At 43.5% G+C, this 22,283-nt stretch overlaps 1 protein-coding gene across 3 annotated transcripts in view; it reads left to right on the top strand.

The window, feature by feature from the left end:
- Window positions 1-3,430: 3,430 nt before the first annotated feature.
- The window catches only part of RUNX2 (RUNX family transcription factor 2), a 157,424-nt gene continuing 138,571 nt past the window's right edge, over window positions 3,431-22,283 (top strand). For all 3 annotated transcript variants that reach the window (XM_058836066.1, XM_058836067.1, XM_058836068.1), the window contains exons 1-3: window positions 3,431-3,745; window positions 10,670-10,826; window positions 16,803-16,907. In XM_058836066.1, coding sequence (XP_058692049.1) covers window positions 3,446-3,745; window positions 10,670-10,826; window positions 16,803-16,907 — 562 coding nt within the window. In that variant the 5' untranslated portion in view covers window positions 3,431-3,445. The remainder of the gene's footprint in view (window positions 3,746-10,669; window positions 10,827-16,802; window positions 16,908-22,283) is intronic.

Here is a 22,283-nt window from a genome sequence, read left to right on the forward strand (position 1 = left end):
AATAAATCATGATTGTCAGGATCATATAGCATTTGGATGTAAAACAACTCTTTGCCTTCTTTCTAGTGCCTTTGGAATGGCTCTTTGGGAATGTATTAGAGCCAGCTAAAGAAGGGGGGAAGGAAGCCAGAAGAATCTATGGACATAAATATTTTGCCAAAATAAGTATGAAAAAATGTATTTTCTGTGTCACAACCACAGCAAACCAGAGCTTATGTATATATACTAATCCGTATAGGTGATGAGTAATTGTGCCTTGGAAACGCCTGTGGCCACTTTTGGGGAAAAGCAGATCCCTGTGGTTGACAGGAGAAGCAGGGCGAGCTCAGGAGGGGTTTGCAGCGTTATCCACATGGATCGCGTTTTCTCAACGGCATAAAAAACTTCCAGAGCCCTTGCAACCTTGGGCCGGGAAAAGAAAAGGAAAAAAAAAAATCAAATAAAAGAGAAGAAAAAAAAAAAAGAAAAGCGTTGAGGAAATAGAAAAGCGGAGGGCACAGATCTCTGCAAGGCAGCGGGTCGGGGGTGCCGCTCCCCGCGGGAAGCGTGGGAAAGCCGCGGAGCGGAGGGAGGCACGGAGGGATGGATGGATGGGTTGATGGATGGGTGGATGGATGGAGAGGTGGATAGAGGGACGGCTGCGGAGCCGGGACTGAGTGGGCGCCCGGCGGGCGCGGAGCGGGGGCGGCAGCCGCAGCCGCAGCCGCGGTGCGCGGAGCGAGAGCTCTCCCCTGTGACCGATCGGCGGAGCTTGCGGGTTGTTCTCTGCTCCGGAGCCGAGCGGGGCAGGAGCCGCCGCCGCCTCTGCTCGCACCTTCCCCGGGCACAGCCGGGGTTTGCCCTGGGGGCTCAGAAATTGGGGGTGGCGGGGCAGGAAGGCGCGGGGACAGCGGTGCCGCCCGGCAGGAGGAGGGCACGGAGGCTCCGCGGGTGCAGGAACAGCCCCGGAGGTATCCCCAGCCCTAAAGCCGCACTCGGCCACCCCGAGCTCGGCAATGCGGGGCAGCTCTGCCGGGGCAGCTCCGCCGACTTTTGGCGCAGCGTCCAGCGGGACAAACCCGGCTGGGTCGAGGTGCCGTGCTCGGGGCTCAGAAGAGCTCTTGGAAGGGCCACATCCCCCGCACCCCCCAGCGCAGACAGACACACACACAGCGCCCCGAGTCACACACAGGCGGCGAGCAAGGAGCACACACGCAGCGCCGACTTTTTACAAGAAGGTGGAAGTAGCAAGTCGGAGTAAAGCCTTAGAAATTAGAGGGCGGGTTGTGATAGGCTGTTATCTGCGCGGGGAGGCGGTGACACTTTCATACCATTGGGTATGTAAATGGTTTTTAATAAGATCTGCCCTTTTTTTTTTTTTTTTTTTTTTTTTTTTTTTTTTTTTTTTTTTTAAGGGAGAAAACAAACCAGACTCCCTTTACCTTAATAGTCTGAAGGGGGTTTTATAGCTTTCATTCATTCAAGGAAATGGTTTAGGCTTTAGACTACCGGAGACTTAGCAAAATACTCTTTGGCACCAGATTATTCTTACTCTTTTTTTTTTTTTTTCTTGCAAACAAGATTTTTCATGCTTTTTTTTTTGTTGCTTTTTTTTTTTTTTTTTTTTTTTTTAATTTAAGCAAATAAGCCCAAAAGTGTTAATGGAAAAAACCCGGAGAGAACTGGAGATCGGAGACCGTCTCCTGCTCCCCCCCTTCCCCGTCCCTCTCCCCGTGGGTGAGAGTTTCTCCTCCTGGGGGGGATGCACATTGGTTTATTTATTTTGAAGGCTGCAAAAGTCTGAGGACTGAAGCACCACGTGCTACTGACTCTCATCAGCATAATGATCGCCTTAGCCAGAGAGTCCTGTATATATAAACCACAAAAACCTAATCATTAGAAATCCCAGCCTCCAAAAACCACATTCAGGACAAAAAAACTGTGGCGTGGGTTTGTTATTTTTTTTCCGGCTCCTTCATCTTCCCCGACCTCAACTTCTTGGGACCCAAAAGAAGTTTGTAACTTTTGGTTGCTTTTTTTTTCATAATTATTATTTTTAACCCGATTTTCCAGAAAGAAAAATAACTCAAACAAAGCGACATTTTAATGATATTTTTTTTTTTCTGCTGCTGCTGTTGTTCATCAAGGGCGGAAAAAAAAAGCAAGATTTTTGTTCGCCTATTCAACTCTACGGACTTGGATCCAGCAGCGACTTCATGTGAAGGACCGGGCTGCACCGGGCTGCCTTTTCCTAGAATTTGTTTGGTCATATTTTAGAAAACAGCCTAAGGAGGGGTGTTTTGTTGTTGTGCTGATTGTTTTTGTTTTCTTTCAACTATGATCCCCGCTTCTTTTTCCCTGGGAATCCGAATGTTCAACTTTTCTTAAGTCCTGATCCTCCGAAAGGAACTAGCTAAAAAGTCTGTTGTAATTATCAGCCCTGTGACTTTCCTCTTCGCCCCAACAACCCCAGTAACTTTGTTTCCCCGCCGAAATCGCTTCGGGAGACCTTTTTTTTGGAGGGGGGGAGCCACTTTTCCCAAGCCCCTTCCCGAGCTCCCGCTTCCTGAAGCCAGAGGCAATAAGCGGGGGAAACCAGCGGCTCCTCGCCTCTGTCCCAGCGAGGCTTTTTGTTTGCTCCTTCTTTCTTTTTTTTTTTCTTTTTTTTTTCTTTTTTTTTTTTTTTTTTTTTTCTGTGTGTGTGTCCGGAGGAGGAAGATTTCTTCGGAGGAAACCGGGAGGTTCCCCTGAACCCCCCCTCTCCTCTCCGCTCCTCTCCGGGGCTGAGTTACGCTACGATTCTGGCGGCCACCAGCAGCAGCAGCCCAGGAAGCTGAACCAGCAGCGAGTTCTACTCCTCCCAAGACAACCTTTGGAAAATCCGAAAAGGAAAAGAAGACGGGAAGGGAGGAGAAGAAAAAAGGGACGAAACTCGAGCACTTGAGGGAAGAAGCGGTGGCTAGAAGGAGGGAAAAGAGCAGAGAGACTGTGCGAGAAGGAAGGAAGGAAGGAAGGAAGGAGGAGGAGAAGCAGCAGCGCTTTGCAGCTGGGCAGAAGCCGGGACCATGCAGTTTCCAGCCGGGCTGTGCTGAGAGGGGCAGCCCCGGACCCACCGCCAGCCTCTGCCTCCTCGCTGCTCCAGGCTGCAGGCGCCCCCAGATCGGCATCACCCCTCGCCCCGTCCATCTTTCTTTAAAAAAAAAAAAAACCAAAACAAACCAAAAACAGACTGAGATTTTTTTCTCTTGCGTTTAATCCGCTCCTTTTTTTTTTTTCTATTTTTTGTCTGATTTGCTTTTTTGCCCCTTGTCCTCACCCCTCCACTTTTTCATTCACCCCTTTTTTTCGCTAGATACATATATATTTTTTTTAACAACCCCCACCCCCCACTACACGCCTCCTCTACCAGCGATCCCCCTACCGCTCCCCCCCCCGCCCCCCAATTCGCTAACTTGTGGCTGTTGTGATGCGTATTCCCGTAGATCCCAGCACCAGCCGGAGGTTCAGCCCCCCCTCCAGCAGCCTGCAGCCCGGCAAGATGAGCGAGGTCAGCCCGGTGGTGGTAGCCCAGCAGCAGCAGCAGCAGCAGCAGCAACAGGACGCGGCGGCCGCCGTGCCCCGGCTGCGCCCCCACGATAACCGCACCATGGTGGAGATCATCGCTGACCACCCCGCCGAGCTGGTCCGCACCGACAGCCCCAACTTCCTCTGCTCCGTCCTGCCCTCGCACTGGCGCTGCAACAAGACCCTCCCGGTGGCGTTCAAGGTGAGACACCCCCTCCCGCAGCCGCCGCGGCCCGGGATGCTCCCCCCGCGCCCCCTGCCCTTCCTCCCGTAGGGACTTCTGTGCCCCCCCCCTCCCCGGCCCGCAGTGTCTCCGGTTATCCCCGTCCTGCAGGAGCTTCTGTGCCCCACGGCCCGGAGGGATTTCTCTGTGTCTGTCCCGCAGTTCCATCCCCCCAGCCCTGTCCTTCAGTGCTTTCTGTGCCCCGCGGCCCGCAGGGACTTCTGTGCCCTCCCGCCCCCGCCCTGCAGCATCTCAGTGCCCCACCGGCCCGAAGGGGTTTCTGTGACCCCTCTGCCCCCGCAATGTCTCCGGTGGTCCCCGGGCCGCAGTGCCTCCTGTACCCCCCTCACGCCCCCAGCTCTGCAATGCCTCCCCGTGCACCCCCATCCTGCAATGCCTTCTGTGCCCCCGTGGGGCTTCTCTGACCCCCCGAGTCCTGCAATGACTCCCGCTCCCCCCAAAATGTTCAAGCGGCTTCTGTATCCTGTCACCGTCCTGCTGTGCCTCCCGTGCCCCGGTTCCGCGATGTGCCGGAGTGCAGCCCCCGCAGTGCCTCTCACCCCGCTCTCCCGGTCCTGCAGTGGCTGCCGTGCCCCCCGTCCTTCTGCGCTTCCTGTGCCCCCCGTGTGCCAGCTCTGCCCCCCTCAGCCTTGCTGCGCCCCCGGTGCCCCCCATGCTCTGCCCGCCCCCCCTGCACGGCCCGCATCCCCGGAGCCATCCCGTTATCTCCATCCCCGCGGGGCACTGCCGGCGTGTCCCCCCCGGCAGCCCAGGGGCACCCCCCTCAGCATCCCCCCGGGAGACACCCCCTGCTCCCCCAGCCTCTCTCCCTGGGCTTTTTTTATTATTTTTTTTTAGAAACCTTCTTTCCCTCCCTGGGGAAGGAGGGAGTCAGCCCTCAGCCGGAGCTCAGTGCGGCACCTCCACCTCGAAACACCAGTCCCTGAGCCACGGGGGTGCCCCTTCCTCCTCTCCGCTCCCGGGAGTGGGCCTGGAGGATTTGGGGTGGCTCTGAAGCGTCCGGGGGGCGGCTGGAGTTCCAGGGTCAGGCTGGAGTGGCAGAGGGAGCGGGGCTTTGCCCTCCAACAGCCCGGGCAGAGATGGGACTGGGAAAGGGGGACACAGAACACCTGGAGGGGGGGGGGGACACAGGGCCCCTTCCCTTCTCCTGGTGGACAACCGAGGAAGTGGCTGCCCAGAGACGCTCTCCTTGGCAGGGTCGCACATTTCCATAATAAATCCCACCCCGCTCTGCTCTGGGGATGCTGCTTTTAATTTTCTGTCTCCATCCCTATGGCGCGCTAATGAGAGGAAACGATTTTAGAAAAAAACCTGTAATAATAACAACAATAATTGCGTGCTTTAAAGCAAGCCCTTTTCCTCCTCTAGCAATGTTTCTAAGTGCTCCCCCTGGACTTTTCCTTCCCGTGGCTTTTGGTAGGGAGGGGGCAATGGCTGGGGTGTCCCCAAGTGCCTTCCTAAGCAAGTCATGGGTCAGAGTGTGATGGGGTGGCCCTGCAATGGTCTCAACATACCCACATTTTCCTATGAAAAATAACACACCTGGAAATCCCTGAGAAGACAAAAAAGTTTGGGAACAGTCTCACCCAGATCGTTCCAGAACATCGCCTTTTTCTTGTGTTTCCCGTCTGCCAGCCGTGTTATCATGGCCGTTTGTTCGGGAAGAAATAGTAAAAGTGTTTAAATGAGCCCCTGGTAAAGTGAGTGCTGATAACGATGGGGATTTGCTTTGTAGATGTTGCGGGTGTGCGGGTGAGGCTTGGCTAAAGTGCTCGTGTGTGTGGGAACAGCTCGGAGAGGCTGGAATTGCGGGAGGAACCCTTTGCAGAGGGCCTACTTGTGCAGGACACGATGGTCAGACTAAGCAGAAATGGCAGGAAAATGGGGTGTCTTTTGGCTTCATGGCTTGGTGTAGCACTCAGAGGCTCTCTACAAGTGGATCACAATGATTCTGATTCAGAGGGGCTGCGGGGTAAGGAGGAGGAGCTTTCAGAGAATTGTGATTATAATTTAATTGAGCACTAGATTAAGTTGGTGTTATAGTTACTCTTTAAAGCAGGGACGCGGGAGCTGTTGCATTATCGTGCTCACGTTGTTGTTCTCATTTGAGGTGTCTGAGCCTTCTCCTACCCCACAGCAATTCAAAGGATGCGGTTGCATCTCATTAGAATAAGGGAAAGATCTAAACTAAATATTAAAGTATTTAGAATATTATTACAATAAGAATGCTTACATGAGATAAAAAGGTAGACAAAGGATTAGACTGTTCCCCAATCTTTTTGTGTTCATATATATGTATTTATATTTGTCTTATATGTGGGTCCTGTGTTTGATTGCTGACATGGAGGTGCAGATCTGACCGATTTTCAGATGTATCAGAGGCACACGCTGCCCCTTGCACCCGGCTGCTGTGGGTGCAGCTGTGTTTTCATATACAATATGCGCTTTTAAAAATATGCCAAAATTACCGATGCCTTTATATACCTGTAAATTAATTTGAAACTCACTTGAAATACTTTTGACCCTTTAAAAAAAAAAATAAAATCTATTTCATTTTTCAAATGCAACTTGCATGCAGCTGCCCAGTAGTTTTAGACCAAAGGAGCTGCATATATCATACAGTGAAACACTTGCTTGTGTTACATCAGAATGGGAAACAGCTCTGAAAGGGAAAAGAGACAGATCTGAGCTATAGAAATCTCAGCTAAACAATAACTTGAAAATGAAATAGCTCACAGACAACACACTTTGTGAAGTTTTATTGGCAATAAATAATATGTTGATGATAATGTTTTGAGTGGTGTGTTAAGTGTGTCATAATTCTCTCACAGCGATTCCAAGCGAAAACGTACGCTGGATATAGCACTGTTTTAATTTAAAAAAACAGATATAAATCATATGCAGGAGAGGAAGTATGTTATAAACAGTGCTGGTTTTGATTATAATTTTTTGAAATAGTGTTGGCTTAGCATTAGGTTTGAATTTTAACTATTAATATTTGCACACACTGGGGAGGGAGTCCCTGTCGTGTGCTCACTAAGAAGATTGTTAATGCAGACTGGCTTTGTGGGGAAGAGTATTAGATGAGTACTCATTAATACAGCTCTAGCTATTAATATTCAGAATAAAATAAATGGATATTGTGCACCCAGGTCCAAATCATATTCACTTTGGAATCTCGGTAGCCAGCAATACTTTATTTGAGTCGAGTCGTCAGAATTTGGTCCCTCTGTGGGGGTTTTTACTGCCAGTCATAAAGTACCAGACTGCCATGTTGGAGGTTAGAAGTGACTTCTGTATGATGCTAATAGCAGCAGAGAGTCTTAGTGGACCTAAATGCAGGGGAAAAAATGGGATGTGGAGTTTAAAACATTTCTCCAGTAGCACCACAGTAGTTCAGGGTCTGTCAGCATTTCCCTCCAAACCCCAATTTTCAGAGTTTATAACTCAGCTGTTTTAAATAGCTTCAAGCTGAAACCTGCTATATAAATTGTCAGCCCAGATGTAGATTTGAAACAAAAAGTAGCGTGAATCAGTTATTCTGTTTTAAGTTACAGGACACTGAAATATTTTAATAGTATCAGATGCTCTTTTGGCAATGTCTGGGAAAAGCATTCTCAATACAGATTTTACATTCAGAGGCTGTTTGAATTCAGTGTTTCGCAAGAAAGCTTTTGAAGTGGCAGATATCAATGTTTGAGAGGAACTAGTTAGCATGTACACTAGTGTTGGCCATTTTTTTTTTTTTTTCAGACAAGCATTTTACTCTGCAAAAAGTCTGAGTACCTGCTGTTGTGTAGGAGTTTTGCTTTGTGCTTATAACTTCCGTCTTCAGGCTACATACTTTGGCCAGTTCAAATCCCACTGGACTGAAACTGGGCAAACAGGTTGCCTAACCAGACTTGTGTTATGCAAAAAACACATAGTTATTTTCAACTCATAAGAATTAGTTTGGTTTTATTCTGGGGATTCGTGTACCTTTTTGAGCTCTAACTGAAAGGAGGAAAGAAAAAAAAAAGAACAGAATCTACTTTTTATCATCAAAATGTGTAGGGAGCTTAATATAGAAAATAAAGATTTTGAAATAGTAAAGATATTGAGTATTAAAAGATAGGTAAGGAATGTGCACTGTGGCCAATTCTAATCTTTAATTTTTAACACAGTCCTTACTCATTTCACAGTGCATTTACAATCCTCTTTCTAAGAATATTCAATTAATTTTGTATTGATACATGGCATTAAATTGCCAAATTAGACGTTATGCCAGCAGTCTTTCAGTATGTACAATTACTTTTGAAAATTCTCAAAATGACGTGTACTTCTCCAGGTTTCAAACTTGTTTTTCAAAGCTTCTTTCTACCCAGCGCCTCTATGTACATGTGCAATAGTCTTAGGCTATTTTGTGGCAGGAAAGTATCGAAGTAAGAAAAAAATAACCCTTTTACTCCTGTTGTGTGGTAAGGGAGCTTCCCATGTTATAGGGCTTTATTTTATGATCCAAAGTTTTTAATTTCATCTCTGATTTCAGTTTGTCTTGTCCTTTGGTCCTTTCTGAAGGAGATGAACAATGATACTGCATCCAAGGCTTCTCAGTAATGATGAACCTCTTGATTAGCTGCAATTGCTCGGCGACGGCAGCGGCACGTGCAGCTCTGGGCTGATGGCTAAGCTGACAAATTGAACTGACATCGAGTGGAAAGGGCAGGAAGGAAAGCTCTGAAAAGCAATAGAGGACAGAGGAGAGTCTTTTAAGGGATTTTGCTCCCTCCTGCCAGGTGTTATAAGCTGTACCTGGGTTTGGGACTGAGACAGGGCTGTGATGGTGCTGCCTGTCCATACTCTGAGGGTACCTGGGGAGAAAGAGATGAGCTGAGGCTTCAGGCACCTTGCTCCCTCTTCCCAGGCCCCTGGCAGCCTTGTGCTTCCTGCTGCGCTCTCAGGTGCTTTGCATTTCTGGAGCTAATGTGATTTTTTGTTGTTGTTTTGTGAGATATAAAAGGCATAGGGTGCAACTCCCTGGGATGCTGATGGGCACAACAAGACTGTCCCGAGATAGCATGGTCTGCTGCAGACTGGGAAGGGAGTGGTTTATAAGTAGTCTCAAGCTCCATGCTTCACAGTTTAAACCAGTAACCATTTGTTAATGCTTAGAGTCAGCTCTGTAATCTGTTCACCAGATTATTATTTGTTATTTGATTATTATTTATAATTTCTTACACCTGGCTTTGAAGCCGTCAGACCTGGTTGCTGCCAGACTCAAGGCAGAGAGTTATTGGGACCTCAGATCTTAGCCACAGTGGTGGTTCCTCTATTTTTACATTCAGGGACTTTCATATGACTTTAAAGTAAAATCTTTGTTTGATACATGAAGACCTCACAGTAGTTTGTGGCAAAACTTAGCTTTTAGATTTTGGGGTTTTTATGCAAAAAAAGAGAAGCAGGTAAATTCTTTTCAAACAGCGTTTAAATTTCACTTGCTTCTGTCTCCTCAATATTTCTTTTAAATTAAATAAGCTATAGTTTTCAGTAATATGGCCCATTTCTGTATGATTGTAATTCCTCTTTTGTTTTAGAGAAACATTGTACAGTTCACTGGACCACATAATGCTCTCCCTATATATCCAGAACTCATTCTTTCCACTGAATTAATATCACCTACAACCTGCAATTATTAGTTTCAGCCAGGATCATTTACAGAAAAAAACATTTCAGGAAGGCCATGTGACAAAATGTAATATGTATTTCAGGAGACAGAATAAATTACTCTGAATAATATAAAAACTCATATCTGACCATGTAAATTGGTAGTAACTGCAAGGGCAGAGACTTCGTAGCTTAAGATATTTTTTCAAGTTTTGGCTCAGCGATGCAATATTTCTAAATCTCTTCTTGTTGTAAATTTATTTTCAGTATCAGAATTAGCCAACTGGGGGAAAGGAGGTTATTTTATTAATATTTTTGTGGACATTTTTGCCCTGTGTGTATATTTTCTTCCTAGTAACTTAGCATTCCTGTTTAACTTTATTTCTGCTTTAAGAAGCCACAGAGCACTAACACTGTAGGTATTCCTGATGTTTTCAAATCAGAAGCTGTCTGCTCCATGACATTTATTTAATCAGATGTTGGAGCACTGCACAACCACTGAAGCATGAAAGAGAGACTATCAGGTAGCTGGAACGTAAGGAGAAATGAAATACTTTGATATCTTCTGTTCACCCATCCTGGAATTTGAGGGAGGTATCAGTACTAACCACATGTGGCTCTTGCAAGCACTATGAAAATTTACATGCCCGCAAGGAAATACAGCTTTGTTTTATATTGCACATGAGAAGTTTGAATTCCAGCCATAAAGTGCTCCATTGCAGAGTGTGTTGGGTGTAGAGCTTTGCCTGCTGGTGCCCCGAGTGCCACTTCTGGGATGGGTGGATGCATGGATCTCTCTCTTTGAGGAGCTCAGGGGTCAGGGTGATGGGTGCAACCAGAACAGAACTGAATCTGGGTGATAAGCCTGCTAATACTAATTTCTAGCTTTCCATTTCAAATGCTTTCCCGTGCATAATTTACAGATACAAGCCTTGTCTCATGTTCTCTCACTGCTCCCTGCTTGCTAAGAACAAAATTGTCCTTCAGAAAGCATTAAAGTGTGCACCCAACGTAAGGAGGTTGAACGTTTCTGAAGAAATGCAACAGTGAAGAAGCTCTGAGAAACGGAGACAAAACACGATATTTCAGTGTTTGATGTGGCACTTTGTTCTGTGCACAGCGAGTACCAGAATCCTCACCACAGAACTTCTTCACGAGTGTGGGAGCCTGCAGAGCTGTGAGGGAAGCACACAGCTCCAAAGTGTGGCTTCACCAATGATTGTCTCCCCGTTCTTACAGGTGGTGGCCTTAGGAGAAGTGCCCGATGGGACGGTGGTGACCGTCATGGCTGGAAACGATGAGAACTACTCTGCAGAGCTGCGAAACGCTTCTGCCGTGATGAAGAACCAGGTGGCCAGATTTAATGACTTACGATTTGTGGGCAGAAGTGGAAGAGGTAGGCCACTGCCTTTTACGTGTTCGTAATGACGTGAAAAACGATGCCTACATGTCAAACTTACTTTGCAATGAAATACTGATTAACCCATAAATCCATTGTTCATAGAATCACAGAAAAGTTTGGTTTGTAAGGGACCTTAAAGCTCACCTCATTCCAACCCCTTGCCATGAGCAGGGATACCTTCCACTAGACCACGTTGTTCAGAATGTCAGTCTTTTTTTTTTTTTTTTAGTGGTGTACACATATTTTTTCAAACTTTGGCATTTGCACAAAGCAAGTTAGGAGTCTCTGTAGCTTTTTATCAGACAGAGGTTTTGAAAAACGATTCAGGGAGTACCTGCTTCCCTGTCTGAATCACACAGGAAGGGTGGAAGTAAAAGGGAATATCTGTGATCCAGGTTATGCAGAGTCAGGGGAGTGTATTTCGGGCCATGGCAGTGAGAGGTGGAGAATTCCCTTTAGCAATAGAGCCACTTCTGAAGCTGTTGCAGAAGACCTGTAATTAGGAGGATTTTGCATATCACTTATAGGTTGTATTCTTTAGGGACTTAAAGCTTTCAAGGCTCAACAGATGTTGGTGGAAAGCTTGCTAGTGGCTTTTCTGCCCTTAAACCAAACTGCCCTTTAAACCAAACCTGTGAAAATCACCCCCACTTTTCTTTTTAGTAAGCTGGTTGACTTTTTATGAATTGCTGGTAAGCTTGGGCACAAACTCAATTTAACCTTTATTTTAAAGGACAGGGTAACTTTCAATTTCTTTTTTTTTTTTTTTTTTAAGATGTAAAGTGCTGTCATTGTCTTCCAGCTCTTTAGGAGTTTCCTGTAATCTGAAAACTGCACTACACTTATAGGAAGCTTTTGTAATCATTGCAAATTTGCAAGAATTCCTCTTTAAGGGTCACACAGCAGCTTTCAGACTTCAGGTAATGATTGAAAGGACAGCTCAAAGGAAGCTGGCACTGCAGTTCTTGTTGCAGGAGTCTTCAAAGTGGCATTGTATCAGTCACTGATTCAACCTACATATTGTTTTTCCTTTATGTATTTGAAGTAATTACTCATTTTGTTCTAAATTAGCCCTGCATAGGGAAAAACAAAGCAAAAGAAGCAGAATAATTGTGCTGGGAAATTAGCAATACGGAAAATTTTACATTAATATTCTTTAAAAAGCAGTTGGGGTTCATCTTATGGAAGAAGAGAGGTTTTGTCTGAAAAAAAATTAAACATATGACAGAGGCCCAGATAGTCCAAATCAGTCAGCTTATTTTTACAAGTGCCTTGTGAAAGGGAGTCCATAAGCATGACTTACTGATTATTGTTTATTTTAATTACATAGCCAAAAATTAGCTTTATCATTTTAGAACTTAAAAGGTATTAATAATAGAGAATAACCTGAAAGAAAGAATAATTTTACTAACAGTAATGCTACATAAATATGGAGTCTATTCCCCCTGTGAATAAGGTGTTGCCTATCTCTTCCATTTGTCTTCTTTAAATAATCAGTTTACTTTGTTATTCTGCTGATGGATTAGGTTTGAAAGTTCTCTGGCTCCATCACTACTGCTGCCTTACAGTAGAAGTTCAGTAGTGTATCAACCTTTTAGTAGTGCTGAAAAAGGACTGAAATGTGATGCACTACTTCTGATCTGAGGATTTAATTTCAAACCTATGATATATACTTTTTATTAAAGCATAGGAAATGAAATAGACGGCTTAAAGCCTCAGCAGATACAGATACAGACACAAACACAGAGATCCTAAAATTTGGTTCCTGTAGTTTAATTTATATTTTTTATCTAGTAGACTTGGAAGACTTTTTCTCTGATCAATCTGGGTAGAATCTATGGAAAAGTGATAGTATACTTTTCAAACCCTCAACATATTTATTTAAGAGACTTCAAAGAAAAACAAAGGGTGTGCACTGTTTTACTATATTGGCTTTCTGAGTTTTGGCTAGTTTCCCAAATAGCAATTTTTATATTTAAAAAAAAAAAAAAAAAAAGTAAAAAAAAAAAGGAAGAAAAAAGACAGACTTAACTGCTTGCAGACTTTTCACGCATGGAAGATGAAGAAAGCTTCTTTTGATGAAGTGTAATTATGTCCAAACAGAGCTGACCCCCTCCCCCTATATTTCTTATGATCTTAACGGAAGAAAGTAGGGTTTTTCCTTTGAAGCAGCCGGGACTCGGTGGAGGATCTGAAATGCTGCATTCTCCTGCCAGAGGCAGGATGGAGAAATTGGTCCAGACTTGTCTTCCAGACTTAGAACAGAGAGGGGGGGAGAGAGAGAGAGAAGGAGAGAAGGAGAAAGAGTTATCACTAATGATAGATTTTTAGAACTCTGCTTAAAATAGCAGGAAAAGAAATCAGTAGTTGCAAACAGAAGTGAGAAAGCTCTTTACATAGAAAAATATCAGTAAATACAAGTCCTGAAGTAGAACAGGAAAAAATAAACTAATAAAGAAATCATTTTTCGGTGGCAAGAAACTAATCCACACCTGTTCCTGACTTGAGATTTACATCTTTCTAAGCAGCTCGTGCTTTGATCTCTGTATCTCTAAATTTGATTGTGAAGTCTGAATCATCAACTTACCACTTCACCTCCTCTCCCACGTTTTTCCTTGCTTCCCATGGCTCAATGGAGAAACCCGATTTTTATACATATTCATTTTGTTTGCCTGACAGAAGCTTCACGTTTCTGTTTGCATAATTTCTCTTAAACACCTTTTTTGGATTCATAAGAGTAAGTAACAGGAGTGTTTGATGCGAATGCAGCATTGTTTGTATGCGGTTTTCAGGCGGTAGCTCACTTTTACAAGCCCGATCCACAGCGCAGAGAAGAAAGAATTCCTGTCTTCAATAAGCAAAGGATCATAACCTTAATTTTGTTGTGTCCCGATACTTTAATCACATTAGCATCTAACTGAAAAAATATGCAACGCGCACACACAGGCTGCCGAGTCTCCTTTCAAGCTCCTTTCTGGGGCTTGCCGTGTGCTTCAGCATATGTCCATCTCGTCCTCCTCTGTGTCAGCTCCGCTCACATGTGTGAATAACAAAGAATGCACAGTTTAGACACACTGAAGCAATAGTGCCAGATGACTGCTTGGCTGGGGAATTTAATAAAAGAGAGCTACAATTAGTCTGTAGCCTCTGAAAGTGGATAGTTGAAATGACTAAGGGCAATAAAGAAAGGTGATAAAAAGTGCATTAAAGGATTTTGTAGCTGAGGAGGGATAGCTGTGAAATAGCTGTGGAAGGCATCAGCACCACTGAAACAGGGGACTTTCAAAATTTATTTCATTCTTAATCCTGTAATATGTAAATCATCTCTTGAAAGCTCTGGAGTGCCCTGGCTGGGCCGTGCAGCTCCCCACAGTGAAGGGATCTGTGGTTTATGGAGTGTGAGGGGGCTTCGTCAGTGTTTCTTCATCCACACGTTGGTTTGTAAAATACCAGTTAGAGAACAAAACCAGTTTCCATCTCAAATTAACTGCTTACCTCTTCAGCTCAGGCTGGCTGAGAGGTAACACGTCAGGAATTCTCACGTCAAGGTCCAAATGTAGCTCTTTTTATAAAGGAATGCATTTTTTCTGGCCACTTTATCCTGTTGAGATATATTTAGTGTAGAAAATACTGCAGTGCTTTTCTACAGAACAATTTTACAGGTTCTTACAAGTAGTATATTTTGTTAATTTTTTTTGTCATAATAGACATTTATACAGATTTGGTATATAAAGAGAACAATAGCATGGCAGGCCAAATTCTTCATTCAAATGTGTATGGAAAAGCCCCTTCAGTATCTTTGTTACCAGTAATATTCTTCTGATCATCTAGGGGTTACTGTGATCTGAATGTCATCAGCATACAATTTAATAGTCAGAACTTTTTGACATGGTAAGCTGGTGCCAAAGGAAGCCTTAAACCTGAGCCTGGAGAACTATACATATTTGTTCAGTGGGCTGAATTCCTGTTTGGAGAGGGATAAAAGGCACGGATGCTTCTCAGCCCTAAACAAGCAGTGTGGAGGCACTGTAGGGCTGCTGCTGTGTGTGTGAAGGCTGCCCATGCCCTGTGCTGGCAGGACACACAGTTCACCTCTGGGACAGCAGGTGGGCAGGACTGGACAAAAACTGGACGTCCTAAATACACCTATGGCCGCTCCTGTGATGATTTAGGAAACAATCCTTTTCCCAGTGAAAATGTGAAAAGCCACCTTCACCCATGCCACTGGGACAGAATTCAGCATCCTGAGATTTTTGCATGCTTAAACTGACAGGGCAAGTTTAGATTGGATATTAGGAAGAAATAGTGAGGGTGGTTACTCATTAGCATGGGTTGCCCATGGGAGCTGTGGATGCTCCATCTCTGAAAGTGTTTAAGGCCAGGTTGGATGGGGCTTGGAGCAGCCTTGTCTAGTGGAAGGTGTCCCTGTCTATGGCAGGGAGGTTGGAACAAGATGATTTTTAAGGTCCCTTCCAACCCAAACCACTCTATAATTCTATTTGCCAGGGTCCTGACCTTCCCTCTAACCTGCATCTCCCAGAGAGCTGGGCACAGCTGGAGCACAGCTTCACCTGGAAAATCATTTTATTCTAAATGACAGTTATATTTCCTTTTAAAAAAAAATCATGTCACATTCTAGTTCATGAAAATTATAGCCAAGACAGTTTGAAGTTGCACTCCTGATAATAAATGATGCATGTCTCAGGCAGGTTTGGGGGATATATGACTTGGACCAGAAAGAAAGACCAATTACTAGATTTGACAGCCAAAGCTCTGTTCTGTATTATGCCTTATATATAAGCTGTTCTATATTAGGCCTGAAAAAACTGCATTAAGTTTGTGCTGCTACATATAGTTTAAGATTTGTGCCTTGATTGAATGCCTTCAGAGTTCAGCGAGAGGAAAAGCCCTAGGAGCAAAAATGCACAAATACACCCAGGGAGGAGGGGAAAAAAAAAAAAAAAAAAAGAGCTTTAAGTGTCTGGTAAAGTAGCAGCTTAAATGAGCATGAAGGCCAAAGATTGCTGACTGTTTTATTGAGTCACTGTTGTACGCCCACCTTTTCCTGTCTTGAAACAGTTTTCAGTTTTGACTATCTGACATGAGTAACCGTTGCATATCTAACAGATTACAACTGTCAGTGAGTCTCCCAAACGGGGGCCAGCGCCTGTGAGAATGTGTGCTCAGATGCAGGCAGCTCCCTTTATTTATTTCTTTTTAACGTTTTCATTCAGCTGAAGGCTGTGGATGGTCTTGTGCAATCACTGCCTGAATTCAAGCTTTGAAAAGTAGAACAAAAAAAACACAAAAAAAACCCAACAATGCAGACTGACGATAGCAAAGTACGTGCACAAAGACATTTCTCACCCTCACGGGAAAGTTGGGGGCTTTCTTGGTATTTCATAGAGGGAATATGTGTAGGGAAAAAAGGCGTTCTCCTTAATAATGATATCATCATATTAGCCCTGGCATACGAAGGACAGAGACACTGACTCCCTGTTAAAACATCTCCCAGGAGGAAAATATAGTCTTTCCTCATCTTATTGTAGTCAAGTCAAACAAATGAAATGATAAAACTGTGTGAAGTAAATAACATGTGGTCACATTCTGCTCTCTGTCACACAGCTGCGAAACTGGAGTAAATTTTTAAATTATCTGACTTGCTTTGGATTTACACCACTTTCAATGCAGCAAAGAATTTGGCTTGTCCTCAGCAGTGAATCACTTTTGTTCTGTCATTGTATGATGACCCATTATTAAATAAGAAACATTTAGATTGTCAACACATGGACGTATTCTTGACATAGAGTAAAACTGAAGGGGAGGAAAACTCCTATGGTCAGTTATGTTTTTAATTTTCACGATTGTGGTAACGACAGGGAATAATTTTAAACTGATTCTTTACTGAACATGCATGTGACTGTTTTCATGTTGTAATCACTCATTCCTTGTTGTTTTTTCCCTTTGTAGGGAAGAGCTTTACTTTGACAATAACTGTCCTGACAAATCCCCCCCAAGTCGCTACATACCACAGAGCTATAAAGGTTACAGTGGATGGGCCAAGAGAGCCAAGAAGTGAGTATTATATTCTTCCTTTTGCTCTTATGCCTGCTTAATTTTGTTTAACAGAGACCTGTAAATGAAATATCTATATCTTTGTCAAACACTGGTTTTTGCTCAGCAAAATATGTGAGTGCATGCTTAATTTGGAATCTATTGGACCACACACATATTGCATTAAACACTCACTTAAGTGCTTGGCTGAATTTGGGCAATCCCAAACGTGATTCTTATTCACATCAAGGTCTTGATACATTATCTGCCATTGTAAATGAGAACTAAACCCACTGTATTTATATATAATCTGATTTAGACACACTAGATACAATCCTGCAACGTGCTGCATTCCCTGAACTCCTGTAAGCTTCCAACTGGAGACATTTAGAACAAAACAGGAGCCTGATCTTTCAGGATCAGTCCTAGCATAGAGAGGAAACATATAATATAGTGCCTTTTTGTTTGCCCTTAAATTCTTTTGCCATCAGATAATTAATGCACCTGGTTAATCTCATCATACCTGAAGTTGGTTTTCAGCTATGGACTCATTGTAGACCCCCAGGGGCCCAAGTTAGATAAAAAAAGCAGTATATCAACAGCATAGTTTTTGTTTCTTATTTGTGCACAGAAAATACATTTTTTTAAAACAGTTCAGCAGATTTTCGCCCAGCATGTTTATCTCATAGCCATGCAAGCTCACTAAGACTCTTATTTGCCATGATTTATCTATTTTGCAATGGCTGTACTTTTATGACAATTGTGTTTTGTCATGTTCTAGCAGTTTTATGGGTAGCACTTATTTTTAGATACAGTCAAGTCTGGTTAATCCATCAGGATTTATCTGGCTGTCTCTCTGTCTAGCACATTTAGCTGGTAACTGGTCCCACATCATATGGGTATCACTGATGAGACAGTTCTGGAGTTTTTTCTTAATCTAACTAGAAATTACTCTAAATTGATTGGATTAGCCAGGTATAGCATTATTTAAATTACACTTAGAGATTAAGAATTATTTGATGAATAACCACATTAAAAGAATCCCTATAATGGAAGCATCTCAAATAATTATTTTCCCTTTGATCTGCACATACAAACACAACCTTCAAGGAGCTTTCATGGTGTTTTGTTTAAAATACCACAAAGACAGAAGTAGAAAGATGTAGACAGAATTCATGCAGTTAAGTGTTTCTTGTGCCAATACACACAGCAGAGTCACCTCCTCTTACACCGAGGTGGGAACTGAAATGCTCCCTGTAAGAACAGTCCAGGCTTTAGAGTTTCACCCTGAAGAACAGCTAAAAAGCAAATAGCTCTGGATACATTTCATTAGATACATACTTGTGGTGCTACCTGCTCTCGGCTGAGGTGTCTTTATGACACTTGTTCTGTCTTCTCTCTGTGAGTCAGTTCCCATTTTTAATTTCCACTTGTGGCTGGTGCTCCATGTAACATACTTTGAGGACACTGGCGAAGCTGCATTAATGGAGTAAAAAGCGGGAAGTAAGTATCATTTAGCCATTCTCATCTGGAGGTTGCTTCCATGTATTGATGCATCTGCAAAAGAGGAAATCTCCTGGCGGAGGACACAGCGTAGTGAAAAAGCAGAGAGGTTTGAAATTGATGTGTGAAGAGTAGTGTGGGTTATCCTGTGCAGCACAGAAAGAGACCCTGATGGCATGGGGATATTCTGGTGATCAGTGGATTGAAAGTGAGTCTGTGTTCATAGAATTTAACAAGATCTCCTAGTTCTGTTGGAATTTTTTACTTTAGACTTAAAAGGCCTCTGTATGTTATACCCGTCTGCTGGTGTCTTTGAACAGCTGAGCCTAGAAATGCTCAGTAACTGAGTTCTTATGGTCTATATGGAGATATTGTGTCCTCCTTCATATTTTTCTTTCCTTTCTTTTTTTTTCCTTTTCTTTATTTTTTTTTTTTTAAGAAAGTAAAAGTTGAGCTTGAATGGCCATTTGTATTTTAATGTTTTGGTGGAATACTGCAATCCTATACTTTCAAGTTATTCTAATGCATCTCTGGAATGACTCATTATTAAACTTGAATTTGTACGGAAAAAGTAGAGGGAAAAGAGCTCTGGGAGTTTCACTGAAGTTTTGCTTCCTTCTTAGAAACCCTGCACTTGTGCAATTACATTAGTTTGGTAGTAATTGTTCAATGAATGTATCTGGCATTTATGTTGCATAAGGAAAATTAGGTGGTTGGGCAATAAGGTATTCAAGGAGCAGCTCTGATAGCAAATGTGTTTGTCTTAAAAAATTATGTATCGACAAATAGTGCCCCTCTCTGCCAGGATCTGTATTCCACTTCAACATTTCAAGCATGTTATCCTAGTTTTCCTCTCTCTGGCAGCTCAACCAGAGCTGTCACATCACAAACAACTTTTTTCTTAATATACACATCTGGCGTTGGCAGTTGGAGCAACTTCATAAGAGCACATGATCATCATTCATTACAAGATTAAAAAGTACCCCATGGCATCATTGATGTTTTTTAACTTTGATCTTTTGCAGTTGTGATTCATCTCAGTTATAAAACTTCCCTTTAAAGGAACACAACCGATGACTTATTAGAACCTTCATTCTAAGGAGTGTAAACATAAAATTATGCACATCTTTACAAAATGTCATTTACTTTGTTGCCAGCTTATCATTTTAAGACATGACATCATGCTTTAGATCGTGAATTTGTAAGGCTTGTTTATAGGCAAGGCACTCTGACCTTCTCTTGGCAAGTTGACTCAAGCAAACGAAAGCTGCGAGGTTCCCAGCAGCAGCAGGAGCAGCAGCAAAGCCATGACAGACATCACAGACATTTAGAGCCTGACTTCAGGAGTGCTGAACAGTCGTGGCATGCAGGGACTCCAGTTGGTGTTTTGGATGCTCAGCACTTCAGAAAGTCGGGTTCTTAAATGTAAGTGCCATTTAGTCGTATTAAACATCTGCTTGTAGAAGCTTGCTGCCTTGCCTCTCTGTTATTATTTGAAAATATTTTAATAGAGACAGTGATGTCAGGTTGCTTTGTTAGGAAAACTTGCCCATTTCTATATGAGAAAAGGTCTTCTGATGATCTTTTTTCTCAGAAAAGATTTATTTAATTTTACCTAACCCCTTCCAGTCTATCTAGATTGCTGTCCAGGGACATCTACTGTGTTGCAGTTTCTGTGCTGGATTGAGACACTGCTTTGTACTCTGAGTGATGCAGTCTAGAGACAGGGTTGTATAAGATCTTTGGGAATCATTAGGAAATCCTGCAGATATTTTTCTCTCCTCATATCCAGGATAAAACCTCTGCCATATGCACATCTTTGCCAGCAGAGCTGCCTTCCAGCTGGGAGGGCTGAAAGAAGTTTTCTGGAGACGTTTTCATGAGGTCATAACTGACCGACAGAGAGCCAGAGATTACTGTAAAGGAAGTCAAAGGAGAAAAAAAAGAGTGCAAAGAAACCACCCAAATCTTTACCTAAGGCCCTCTTTAATGCCTTTGCCTTACCTCATTACAACTACAGAAAAAATTATTTGCCTTTCCATAGCGGTACCTTGAGAATAGGAGGCACATCCTCCTTTCTGGCCGCTTTTGGGACAAACCCAGTCATGGGGGAATCATGAGGAAGGAGGGAGGAGAAATCTATATATTTTTATATTTTTCCTGACTTCCAAAGACTTTAGTTTGTCTCTAATCAAAGGTAGGCTCCAAAGTCACCAAGCCAAACTTTCTTTATCAGTGTGAATGGAAAAGCAGCTCTGAGCTTCGGGCTGAAGCGTTTCAAGGGAGAAAACTGCTCTGTTTGGTTCAGCTCCCGAGCGTTTCTCTGCTGCCGCAGCTTGCAAGGTGCACACGTGATGAAAGGTATGAGCAAACATCACATCGCCTTTTTGTCTGTGCATGCTGCCCAAGGCAGCCAGAGCCAGCCAGGGGTTCTGCTCAGCCCCCACATTAACTGTTTGGCCGACCCGGCTTATAAAGCGCAGATAAGTGATTGAGATTTTTGAGATTCCTTGACTTAAAACCATAACAGTTTTTAGGAAGTTCTCCCTCTTTTCTTTCAAAGGCGGAGAGGGTGGAGGGATAAGTCTGAGGCAAGTGGAATGTGCTTTGGAGTAGAACAGCTTTAAATCTTTCAGTTTGCCTTTCTTTTTTTTTAATTTTTCTCTTTTTTTCCCCCTTTCTTTTATTTCTATTTGCCTTTTTCCTTTCTTTTTTCTTTTTGTCATTCTTCTTTTTTTTTCTTTTTTTTCTTTTTTTTTTCTTTTTTTTTCTTTTTTTTTGTTGACTGCCTGTCAGGAGCTGGGCTGGTGGCCAAGCAGGAAATGACACATCGAGAGGCATTTGTGTTGTGCAACATTTTGTGGAACTGATGCAAGGATACATTGTCTGTTTACGCATTCCTCTGCTAACAGCCTGCATGGCAGTAATTTTATTCAGGGACACATGGCATGCTACAGCAAGGAGCTGGAGACTTAACATCTCTTTATGCAGAATTATCACAGCAGTTAAAACACCCTGTGTGTCCCCCGTTTCAAATAGTCTCTGGCCTGCCTTCAAAAACCACTCTACCAGCCCCCCTTCCTTCCCAAGAATATATTTGTTTGACTGTGGGGTTTTTTTTTGCACTGTGGTAAATTGGGGCAGCGCAGAGAGAGAGAGAGAGACTTTGCAGAACAAGAGGAAATTTTACAGGCAGGTCCCTGCTTCATGCATCTACCTCAGACTGAACGGAGCAGTGCAGCTTTTTCGGGCGATGCGTTGCAGACGCTGAAGGCGTTGGTTTGCATCTGCATGTGGTTTGGCACAGGGAGGTTTTTAATTAAAGTCAATGCTAAATACCCCGAGATGTGATGAGCGAGTCTTGGGGTTTCATCCAAACCGAAGTTAGAAAATCTGTGGCTCTCTCGGGTGTCTTTCAGAGTGACAGATCTCTACTGAGGTTGGCTGGGTAGGTCCAGATTTATCCCAGTGGCTGTGGGAGCAGAGGAAGGCAAAGTGGGCGGTCCAGAGTTCGAAAGTTGCTCTAAATGACTTTGTAGAGCTTAATGTATGCACTCTAATGCTCCTTTGTAAGAAACGAGGCAAAATGTGACTGTGCAGTCAGAGAGATGTTCAGCAGGGCCATGGTTTAGAGAGGTTTAGATTCTTTTCTGTGACCATCATTAGTGTGTTTGAGCATGAGCACAGTCCACATATAGTCTGGGGCCTGACTTCCTTGTCACCAGGTCCCCAGTAAGGAGCTGCAGTGTTTCTGTTTCCAGTGGTACAACACCAGGTCCTTACTGCAGTGTAAAAGGCATGACAGAGTTTCACTCACCATCATTTGCTGCTGGTTTATTTTTTGCAAATGTGTAATTTCACAGAACTGTTCTACCTGGGGACTGGAGGTCCTGA

The sequence above is a fragment of the Poecile atricapillus genome, chromosome 3 (genome assembly GCF_030490865.1).
Source record: "Poecile atricapillus isolate bPoeAtr1 chromosome 3, bPoeAtr1.hap1, whole genome shotgun sequence".
In the NCBI taxonomy this organism is placed as follows: domain Eukaryota; kingdom Metazoa; phylum Chordata; class Aves; order Passeriformes; family Paridae; genus Poecile; species Poecile atricapillus.